The 12,109-nt window shown below is 36.6% G+C and overlaps 1 protein-coding gene across 1 annotated transcript in view; it reads left to right on the plus strand.

Moving 5' to 3' along the window:
* Positions 1-12,109, plus strand: part of SPTA1 (spectrin alpha, erythrocytic 1) — a 66,157-nt gene extending 54,048 nt beyond the window's left edge. The window contains exons 41-51 of the mRNA XM_065925774.1: positions 102-178; positions 3,033-3,242; positions 5,066-5,362; positions 6,164-6,276; positions 7,443-7,460; positions 8,064-8,115; positions 9,453-9,640; positions 10,453-10,506; positions 10,641-10,787; positions 11,306-11,450; positions 11,984-12,109. Coding sequence (XP_065781846.1) covers positions 102-178; positions 3,033-3,242; positions 5,066-5,362; positions 6,164-6,276; positions 7,443-7,460; positions 8,064-8,115; positions 9,453-9,640; positions 10,453-10,506; positions 10,641-10,787; positions 11,306-11,450; positions 11,984-12,109 — 1,427 coding nt within the window. The remainder of the gene's footprint in view (positions 1-101; positions 179-3,032; positions 3,243-5,065; positions 5,363-6,163; positions 6,277-7,442; positions 7,461-8,063; positions 8,116-9,452; positions 9,641-10,452; positions 10,507-10,640; positions 10,788-11,305; positions 11,451-11,983) is intronic.

Below are 12,109 nucleotides of genomic sequence, written 5' to 3' on the forward strand. Positions count from 1 at the left end.
GAGGCTCTCTTGTGGCCAATAGTAGATATGCCTTTCTCTTTGCCAAGCCAGATATAAAACCAACTCTCATTCTCTTCTTATGAATTACCTTTGTTCTTCAGCTGAGAAAGAAACAAGCTTGAAGACCAATAGCAATGATGCAGACCTTGCTGCCCTCTCCACTCTCCTGGCAAAACAGGTGAGAGTAGGGTTGCCTTGTTCATAAATGCCCATGAAGTTCAAGACCCACATCACACAGAAGCTTCACACATAGGGTTATTTCATTCCCAAATGTTGTGGTTTTATTATCTGTAGGACCTGTAAAATTGTTCCCTTTGTGATAGAGATAATTTGCTAGTTCTTTTTCCCTCATCAATATTGCTAGTAAGTGCTAATTTTTATTAGATAACCAACTTTTGACCATTTAATTTTTCTCTGTTTTATCTTTTTACTGTATTCCATTAATATCTTTATAATTATTCCATTATCTTTATAATTTTTTAACTTTTTTTGCGATTACTTGATTTAAAAAAAAGATAGATATTGATGTTGTTAAATACTTAGCCATTCTTCTTTTCTAGTATATTGATTTGAGAATACACATTTTCCTCTAAGTAAATCCTTAACTGCTCTCACAGATTTCATGTTATTTTTATTATCATCTAATTAAAAATATTCTGTTATTTCTTGCATTATTTCTTAATTGACTCACTATTTATTCTGCAGTGCATTGTTCAATTTCTAAACACTTGTGAATTTTCTAATTATCTTTTTTTGACATGTATATATAGTTTATTCAACTTTATTTTAAAAACACACTCTATGTTATTTTAGGAGGTTGCTTTATATCCAACAAATGACCTGTTTTGGTGAATAGCCTTTGTCCAATTGAAAAGAATGTGATTTTGCAATGATTTGTATTACCTATCAGAGTGTTACTCATGTTTTTTTTTTTTTATATATATATTTTAGTTTTATATATTTTAAAACTAGGTGAAAAGTTGTGTTGACATTTAGAATTATGAAATCATTTTGATGAATAAATTCTTTTAATTATGAAAAGTTTTTCTCTAATAACACACCTTTTTAAATACTTCTTAATTTAAAGGTTTTTTTCACATATTAGTGTACTACACCAATTTTCTTTTGTTTACTGTTTGCAATGTACATCTATTTCCATTTCTTTTAAAAACATTTCTATGTCTTTATAGTTTTTGTTGTTTATTTTGTACATTCATAAATTGTAACATGGTTGTCACTATATCATTAACTATCACTTTCATTCTGTGATATAACTATCATTTTTTTTTAAGGTGAGAACAGGTAAGACTTGTAAGACTTATGTACTTTAAAGTACATAGTATAGGAATATTAACTATAATTACCATGCTGTACATTAGATCTCCAGAACTTGCTAATCTTATAAGTAGAAGTTTTTGCCCTTTCACCAATTTCTCCCCATTTCTCTCACCTCCAATATATTCTATTTGGCTTTTTTAGATTCAACATATAAATAACATTATACAGTATTTGTCTTTCTATGTCTGACATTTCACTTAGCATAATGGTCTCAAGTTTCATCCAAGTTGTTGCAGATAGTAGGGTTTCCTTCTTACTCGTGACTGAATAGTATTGCGTATATGTATATCACCTATCTTCTTTATCCATTGTTCTTTTGACAGGCAGTTTGTTTCCATATCTTGACTATTGTGAACAATGCTGCAACAAACATAGAAGTGCAGAGTGTCAATATGTCTTAGATGTGTCTTTTATAAATATCATATAGTTGAGTGTTGACCTATTATCTACTTTGATGATTTTCATGGAGTAGTGAATCTATGTACATTTAAAGTAATTGATTCATGAGTTTTTATTTAAAGCTATAATTTAATACCTCTCTCCCATCTCATGCCCTATCCAACCCCTACTTTTCTTGGTAATGACTCAAGACCTGATTTCAATTTTCCTGAAGACTAGCCATTTTCAGTTTGTTCTTAAACGTAGAATCTTTAGACACTTCAACTAAACCTCTTTCACTAAGTCTGCTCCTACTTGATGTGTCCTGATCTCAACACTATATGACTGCAGAAAATTCTTAGATTTTAGATTCTTTAGATTGTTTAGACTGTAGATTCTAAGCTACTCTTTTCTGCTTGACTTCTAAAACTTGTATTAAGGAAATCTGTAAATGCCTTAAGAGAGTCATACAAGGGGATTATTGAGCCTCCTTTGCTGCAGCTCCCTTCTCATGGTTTCCTCAAACAGTGGATGCTTCAGTTTCTTAGAATTCTGGTTTCTGTCCTTTCAGTTCTAATGTGATGATCAAAAGCTCTGAGCAGCTGCTTTCTCTGCAACTTCAGCCTGTACAGTTTATACTTCAAAGGAAAAAGTGGCAGAGAGTAGCACTCTTATTTTGCTACTATGCCCTTCTCCCTGTAATTTTGATCCCTCAAGTTATAGCTATTTGAGTTGCATCCTGATCCCTTTCAAACAGCTGATTTTTTGTGCTTTTATCCAGTGGTTAAAATTGTTTTCAAAGGGAGGATTGGTCAAATACACACCACCCTGTTAAAACTAGAAATGGAACATCCTGAATTTTGTGATTTTGATATCATTTACACATACACACGTACACTGTCACCTGTAGAAGGTCTTTTGTTAGCTTGCATACTTTCACAATTTCTAGTAGGGCACTTCTATTAATACTAATTAGAATGCAAAATCTAATAAGTAATGTAAAAGAGTCTTAGAAAGTGAGCCTTAAGAAGGATTTAATTTTGATTTGGAAGATTTGAAATATCACATCATGCTCCATATGTCCCTTAATATTAATTTTGCACCTAATCTAAAAATCCAGTTTTAAAACATTGTAATTTAACGATAATTCCAACTCCAAGTGTTTATAAATGTCTCTAAGTAAAATTTCCTTTTTGGAAAATTTGTCCACTAGTCTACACTCTTGCATAGGTTCAATCTGGTGGAACCCAGGTATGAGTGACCCTTGGAATCTGTATTACTTTTCTGTTCACACCTTCTCTATGGGTCTTTCTCAGGACACACTGCATGCCAGTCTGCCGAGCTTCCAGCAAGAGAGACTGTCTGAGATAACTGACCTGAAGGATCAACTTATGGCTGCTGGGCATAGCCAGACCAAAGCCATCGAGGAGCGCCATGCTGCCTTGCTGAGGCGCTGGGAACAGTTGCTGGAAGCCTCCGAAGTCCATAAACAGGAATTGCTAGAGAAACAACAGCCCCTTCTGGAGGTAAAAAAAAAAAAAAATGATGAGCCATCATCTGACCTTGATTATCTATATCCAGAAATAGATACTGGAAACCATGTTTGAATACTATAGATAATTGAGTGAGTATATTGCAAAGAATCAGGAAGACATTCTTGTAAACATGAAGTAATTCATTTTTAGATTGATACTTTTTTTTTTTTTTGACTGATTGACCAGCTATTCAGCTGACTTATGATGGAAGTCACACACATATATTGGAAACAAGTAGGTGAGACAAGGACTAGAAGATCTTAATTTATGGCAGAACTAATACTGGCATGTAGGAGTCAAGATTGCTCTTGTGTTTTTTCTAACTCAAATAAAAGGAATATTAGACAAGTAAAATTTGTGTTATCATCTTTCTTAGCTGGGGCACCTTCTATATGTTGCTTAACATCTCTGAAACTTGATTTCTCTATTTAGATTTTAGGGTAACATCACCATCATAGCTTGTTCTATGCTATTACTATCAAAAGAGATAATGGACCTGAAAATGCAATATAAACCACTATGTTCTATATGGATATAGTTATTAAAATGTTCTTTCTTTTGGTGACTGCTAAGATATTGGATGCTGATGATAAAATTATTAATAGTAAAAGAAAGTCAAGATGTTCAGTGAAAATACTGAGTACTTCTAGACCATAAGATATTGTAGCTGACGAGTTCAAGTAGAGAATTAGACGAATCAGGAAACACACAAATAAAAGTCAGACTCTTAATTTTAACTGTACTGAGGGACATAGAACCTACAGAAACTAATCTTAAGTGCAAAATTAAAGCAATTAATGGATAACCACATATTATTTTATAATTATAAAATCTCTGTAAAATATTTAGTTGATACATCATATTATGAAAATATGTGACATTATTTATAGGTTTCCATGTCCTTCCAAAGTAGGGGCAGTAATAGATTTTCTGTGTTGGTCTATTTTGGTGTAAAGATTGCTGAAATGAATATAGCGACAACGTAATGGTATACAATACCTTTGCAATCTCTATTCCATTTGGGTCAGTTTTTTTCCTCTTAACCCATTTTGAGATGAAAACTGATTCTCATATCTATATAACAAAATCTTTTTGAAAGTACAATCAGCTGACACAAAATATATGTTGTGTTTTAAATCTAAAACTTTTTATTACCTTCTGGTTGAAAAAATCTATTCTATTTCTCTTATTTAGAAATTCACATTCAGAATACTCCAGAGAGTATTGCACGGCTAAAGATGTAGATTAGAGGGTAAGAAATGGATTTAAGCAGGAAATTTAGGCATGAGATGAGCTCTGAACAAGGTTTAGAGGAAGGTAGGAAGACAACTCAGTATGTACAAATAAACATCAAAGCAGTGAGGGCTGCAGATCACAGAAGAGAAATAAGAAATGTCTATCCCACAAATGATTTTTTAATCTAATCATCCATCCATTCATTCACTTAAACTTAATTCATGCATGTTATACTATGTGCCAATTAGTCACGGAACGCAGACATCAGAACAAGAAATCATGAAATCTTATCATTGAAAACTGCCCTTGTCACTTTGGGAATCTTATGGCTAAAATAATCCTAGAAGTTATCCAACTTCATTTTTAAGTGTTGGAAGAAAAGAGAAAATGCTTGGGTCAGGACTTGTATTTTGAACTCACATGTCCACCCATCTGATTGCATGGTCTCCATTGGTTTTAGTTCTGCTCTCTTAGAGTGTTGGTCCTGAAAATATTTGAAGACAGTCATTTTTTATCCTGTTTTATTTTCTGCTGTTGAACTTTATTGGAAAAGATGGAATTGTCTTTTTTCTTTATAGGCTGAGGTTCTATTCATGGAATTCGCACACAAGGCCTCAGCTTTCAACAACTGGTGTGAGAAGGCCGAGGAGGACCTGTCAGAGCCTGTGCGCTGTGTCTCCCTGGATGCAATCCGGCAGCTGCAGAAGGACCATGAGGCCTTCTCGGCCTCCGTGACAAAGGCTCAAAGAGATTTCAATGATTTGCAAGAGCTAGACCAGCAGATTAAGGCCTTAAATGTGCCCTCCAGCCCCTATACCTGGTTGACAGTGGAGGTGCTAGAGAGAGTCTGGAAACACCTATTTGATACCATCAAGGTAGTTTGGGGCAAAGAAGATACTTTCTTTAGTTATAGTGAACAGGATCATTTGATTTAATTTCTGGATTTGGGGACTTTAAGAGAGAAAGGAACACTTATTAATTATATTGGGACAGCAGCCGTGAACTGAGTCAATCTAAGAAAAAAAATGGAAATACGTTCATGATAGGCAGAACCCTAGACCCTATAGTTGAGACAGTCTCAAGTGTCTGAGTGTTGATCGGTGATTCAGAAAAGCAAACATAAGCTCCAGAAGATGGCTCTAAAAACGTGTTATGAAAAGTTCATGAGGCATATGTATATCTTTGCAGTCTATATGCTCAGAAGCACTTTCTATTTTATACAAACTTCCAAAAGTGCCTTTTTAATGTGCTTGTGTGTAATTTTTGTCTGTCTATAGTAATGCTCATTACCGAAGCCATGGAAAATATAAGTTTGCAAAGAAAATGTTCACTATAAACTCACCAATTTTAGATGGAAACTCTTATTATCTTTTCATTTAAATGAAATCTCAGCTGGAAAAATACTGAGATGAGGAAAGACTACCTTTATTATTAGCTTGCTTTTTACTGGGCTTGGTAACACCTGCAAGTACTTATGAAAAGTTGGGTAAGCTTCTTTCATATTTCTGAGATGAGAAGAGGTGGACTGGAAGAAATTTGGGCACACAGGCAATGCCATTGGAAGGCAGGTGAAATTTGGAAGAGGGGAGATGTGCAGATGAGCCTAGGAACCAGTTATTTTATTGCAAGAGAAAGCCTTCAATGTGCACACTACTATCTGTGATTTGGGGTTTTAGGAAAGAGAGCAGGAGTTGGAAAAGGAAGAGGCAAGACAGATCAAGAACTTTGAGATGTGCCAGGAATTTGAACAGAATGCCAGTGCCTTCCTTAATTGGATCTTGGAGACCAGGTGTGCTGTGATACCCCCAAACTCACGATCCTTATGCCACACATTCCACTCACTGTGGGGATGGAATACATAGCTAAGGGAAGGGGGTAATTCTTACAGTACTTATGCAGTCCTAAAATCACCATATCCTGTCTGTGCTTTGTATCTGGAATTGACTGTATTCTAAATCAGTCATTGAAAAATTGAGAAATGAGAATTTCACCTCATTACCCATTCTTTATTCCCTATTTGAAAGTCTCCCTTTTTTTCCTCTTGCCTATAGTTACAGTCCCAAAATAATAACATTCACTTACATTTGCCTTCCCCTTTGCACTTTACACTGTAATTTTATAGTCCATTATCTCACTTAATATTCAGAATAACCTTGAAGAGTGTACAACACTGATGTTATTACCTCTGTTTCTAAATGTGGAAACAAGTTCCGTAGATAAATTGACTTGCTCAAGGTCACATATGTATTTATTGGTACAACCAGAGCAGAGTATACTGTGAATACTTCATAGGAAACTATTATATTGCTTGACTACTAAAACTGTCATGAGAATCAAGTGAGATAATATATGCTAATTGTTTTTACTAAACGCAAAATACTTTATACATGACAATAACATTTGTTACATCTTCTGAGGCAAATGACCTGGAAAAGAGGAGACTTGGACGGTATAATAAATGACTAAGTGGTCAAAGTTGGTAGACTGTATTCAGCAGGTGTATCAGAATTGTGGAGTTTTGAGAGTTTAAAGTGTCAGTTTAGACAATTCATGCTTCTGTTCCTATGAGCTCACTGACAAGGATAAATCAAAGACAGAACAGAAAGAAATTCTCTATCATGGCTTAAAAAAAAACTGACTGAAGACAAAGGACACACAGCTCACCCTCCTCTGCCTCTGGCTTTGGTCTCTCATCTCTGGCAGCAGGGGCCCAATACTGAGCGTGTCACCTGACACCTGAGCTCTTCATCCCAAAGCAACGAACTGCCCAGGAGACTCTGGGATTCTCAGTATGGGGGACACTTTGAGGACAGTGGGTTGAACAGATTCATACTTTAGGTACAAAAGATTTAGAATGTATCACACATCTGAAGAAAGAAGATTATTGAAATAATCCTTGTTAACGTGATTTTCCTTTTCTCTCTTCTGATTCATGTTCTGGACCTCCATATCCAGGGACTATTTTCTGGATGGGTTAGTATTTTATGTTATCCTGTTTGTTTTGTTATATCATTCTGAAAGAATTAATTAAGGAGGCCTTGTTAGTAAAGTATCTTCATCCCACTGCAAATCTGATAAATTAAATATATGTGGGGTAAGAAGGCCCTAAAATAAAATGTGGGATAAGAAGGAGAAGCATGTAAATCATTCTGGCCCTATCTCCCACTAGGTGGAGTCAATGGACATGGGTTTGGGTGGACTCTGGGAGCTGGTAATGGACAGGAAGGCTTGGCATGCTGCGGTTCATGGGGTCGCAAAGAGTCGGACATGACTGAACGACTGAACTGAACTGCTTACATTAGGTTAAGGGTGTATTTGAGAATAAAAACTAGGGGAGTATGGAAGCTCTCTTGTAGGCACAGAGGAACCTCACTTTCCTTTTCATCTATTCAGCAAGGTTACCAAATCAACAGAGAAGGTCTGATTTCATAAAAATTAGCATTATGAAAATTCATTTCAGAAAGGCCATATAACTTGGAAGAACTTATAGAAGTGTAGGAGATTTGGGTTGGTCTATTTGTGTAACATACTGACTTCTGATATTATAAGTAATGTTTTCCTCTGGTTCTTAACTAGATCTTTGCTGAAAGAAACAGGAACACTAGAATCCCAGCTGGAAGCAAATAAAGTACGTAATGTTTATTCATTAGTTCTAAATATTGCTGGAATTTACAGGAGTTCAAGAACTACTCAAAGGAAACTGGTAATTCCTTTAGGTAAATCCCCTGGTGCAAAATTCAAAAGCCTAAGACTCTGTTGTCAATCTTGCCAACAATTTGCATTCTAACCATTGGCTACCACTTCATGGACGTGAATGTCAGTTTCCTTAAATCTCAATTTTAATTTCTGTATCTATACAATGGAGTCAATAATATCTACATTATAGATTTACTATAGTTATTAAGTTAGGGGACAAGTATGAAAGCTCATAACCTACAACTTGTAACATTGACAACTTTATGTTATTTGATATGGTAAGAAAATAAAACTGAATATAAATTGTCTCTTAACAATTGGGTGAAGAAGTGGCTAGCACAGTATTTTTAGCTTTCACCTTATCTTTGTTATTGCTTCCCCACCAGAAAAAAATATTTAATTAATTAAATCTAATTTATCCCCAAGGAGAGAACTTAATGCTAAAAAGATGTTGTCAGGTAGGATTGAGTTTTGGAGAGCCACAAACCACTGTAATATCTTATATATTTTCACAACTTTCACACCTACCCCCATCATCACAACCAATTCACTTCTCCCTTCTTTAGGATTTCCCTGGTGGCTCAGGCGGTAAGGTGTCTGCCTACAATGCGGGAGACCCGGGTTCAATCCCTGGGTCGGATATGGCAAACCATTCCAGTATTCTTGCCTGGAAAATCCCATGGACAAAGGAGCCTGGTAGGCTACTGTCCATGGGGTTGTAAAGAGTCTGACACAACTGAGCAACTTCACTTTTCACTTTCTTTAGGGAAAGATATTTCCCTGTTGACAAAGCATGACCTAAATGCAGATATTTGGCATTTAATGTGACTGACAGAAGCATCTTGTAGAAGCCTGTCCAAGCCAGTGAAGGAGAGTGATGTGTGAATACTGGGAAGTTTAAGTGGGCCTCAGAAATCAGCTACAATCAATAATGCAAATCACTCATGATGCAGATCACTGGGAGCTGATGATGCATGGATCCTAGGAGTCCTACCCTTCTCTATCTACAGTTTATGACTGCTAACCCTTAGATTTATATATTACAGACTACCAGAACGACAGAAGTCATGTCACTTAAACTTCTCACCATTTTATAAATGAGGAATAGAGAATTCAGATGGTTTTACAAAGGACAGGAAAATTCCTGAAGATAACTGAAAAGGAGCAATGAAGGGAAATCTAAACTTATCAGCTTCTTGCCTTCCATATTATTCCTAGATTTGGACCTGGTACCCCAGATAACTGCTTCTCTTCTTTGTCTTTTTCCAGAGGAAGCAAAAGGAAATCCAGGCAATGAAGCATCAACTGACCAAGATTGAGGACCTGGGAGAAAGCTTAGAAGAGGCTATGGTCCTGGACATTAAATACAGCACCATTGGGCTGGCTCAGCAGTGGGAACAGCTCTACCAGCTTGGGATGCGAAGGCAACACAGTCTAGAACAACAAATCCAAGCCAGGTATTGAGGAATTGGGGTCAAGGCTGGGCAAGGATGTGTGGTGTTAGGTATTAGAAACTTAGTTCCAAGGGCTAAACTCTGGGGGTACTGGATACAGTGGCTGCTTCACTGATAGTGCGCTTATTAACTCCAGAGCCAGTTTTCTCTCTTTGCTGACCCAGAGAATGACTGTTTTAAAAAATATGAGTCCACTATAAACTGGGAGACAGTGCTATCATCCTCCTGTGTCTACTTACCAGCCATTTCTCAGAGCCTATGCATCATCTTATATGACCTCTTCAAAGAGCATTCCCTTTTGTAAAATTCCCATTAAAATGTCTGGAGTGAAAGGAATATTCAAAGTATAGAGCAGAAGATAATTTTTTTCTAAATAAAATATTTTGGCAGCGTTAGTCATTTAGACAAAGTTTTTCTGTAAAGATCCTGATAATATTGTAGAATTTGTGAGCCATGTAGCCTTTTTTTAAAATGCTATGCTGTTACTCAGTTCTACTGTTGTGAAAACAGCTACTGATAATTCATAAATGAATAAGCATGAACATATTCCAGGGAAATTTTATTTATGGATGCTAAGATTTGAATTTCTCACAATTTTTAATGTTTAAGGAAATAGTCTTCATTTATTATTTTAAATCATGTAAAAACTATTCTCAGTTCATTGACTGTACATCTCTTGGACCTGGCCCACAGACCATAGTTTGCCAGCCCCTGAACTAGGTGACTTGACTAGCCTAATAGTCACTACAATTCCTCTTTTACTATTATGACATGTCTATTTTTATTTCATGGGTTAATTTTTGTTTTTCTTTCAGAGACATCACCGGTCTCAGTGAAGAGACACGACAAGAGTTTGAAACAACCTTTAGGTGTGTATAGCTTCATAGTTGATTGTTTTGCAGGAAATTCAGAATGAAGCTCCAAATAACTATTTTTTTTTTCCCCCTCGGTGTGGTTTGATCTGATTCTTACTGAACCTGATTAAATATTTTTTGTTCTTTAGGCACTTTGATGAGAATCTGACAGGTCGCTTGAGTCACAAAGATTTCCGGTCCTGCCTGAGAGGGCTCAATTACTACTTGCCCATGGTGGAGGAGGGTGAACCTGAGCCCAAGTTTGAGAAATTCCTGGATGCTGTTGATCCAGGGAGGTAGGAGGAAGAACAAAGCCCAGAGCACAGCAGGGAATAGGTCTTGGTGGAGGGGGGCAAGTGCAGAAAGTAAAACGATCCATAAAATATAAAATTAATTCATCTTGAGAGTAGGAAGATCAAGACTACCATAAATGAATTGGGCAGCTTTTGGTACCCTTTTGGAATACTAAAGACCAAACAAGACCAGAAAGTAGAGTTCTTCAGCTCAGTTTGAAGAGCTTGAGATACCTAGAGATGGTGCTAGTGGAAAATTCCCAAATTCTACTTAGGGAGTCAGGCTGAATTACTCATGTGGAAACAGCGACTGGAACTTAAGAAACTGTTTATTTGGCTTAAGGGTATGAGGATGGGGGTCAAATAAAGATCATCTCCTGTAGTCTCAGAGAGCTGAGATGGAACAGGCACTTAGAAGGTTCATCTTATCTCTGTCTCTGAGACACTCAGTAGAATGAGAAAGGGACCTGTCTTCCTCTCTGTCTGGAGAGGGGGCAGTTTCTGATCTATTTCTCCAACAGAAAGGGCTATATCTCAAAAGATGAGTACATCGACTTCTTGACCGACAAGGAGTCAGAGAACATCAGATCCAGTGATGAACTAGAAGATTCTTTCCAAGCGCTGGCAGAGGGCAAAGCTTATATTACGAAAGAGGACATGAAGCAGGTCAGATTCCTGTTTGTATCCACTCTCACTGCACTCGAAGCATCATCTAGATTTTGTTCATCTCAGGTCTGGCTCCCTAGTTACTGTAGGCAGCTGCTTTCCTCTCCCCCATGTTTTCTCAGATATTGTCATGCACTGGTTATCATTTGCTTTGGCCACCACCTCATGTTGTTTTGACCCAACTCAGAAACCTATAGTCAATGTCTAAATATTTCATCATTAATCCCAAACATGCTACTTGGTTTTAAGACTATTTCTTTATTCTGTTTATTTAATAAGCCAAATTTAAAGAAGGGGGTAAATAGTGCAATCAGAACAAAATGGGAGTCTTTGGATAAGTATTGAGTTGAAAAGATGAGTTGGTCTTATTAGTTAGAAATTACAGATTTCTATAAGAAAAACACATGATAGGCCCAGGACTGGCTGCTTTTGCCCAAACCTCTCTGCTTCCTGAGTTTAGAGCATATTAGAAGCCCAAAGGAGTTAGCGATTCTGAATTTCTATCACGGTAATTTTTTTTTTTAATGTTTCAGGCCCTAACCCCAGAACAAGTGTCATTCTGTGCCTCACGTATGCAGCAATATGTGGATCCACGGGGTCGAAGCCAACCTGCTGGCTATGATTACGTTGGCTTCATCAATTCTTACTTTGGCAACTGA

The sequence above is a fragment of the Muntiacus reevesi genome, chromosome 1 (assembly GCF_963930625.1).
Source record: "Muntiacus reevesi chromosome 1, mMunRee1.1, whole genome shotgun sequence".
Taxonomy (NCBI): Eukaryota; Metazoa; Chordata; class Mammalia; order Artiodactyla; family Cervidae; genus Muntiacus; species Muntiacus reevesi.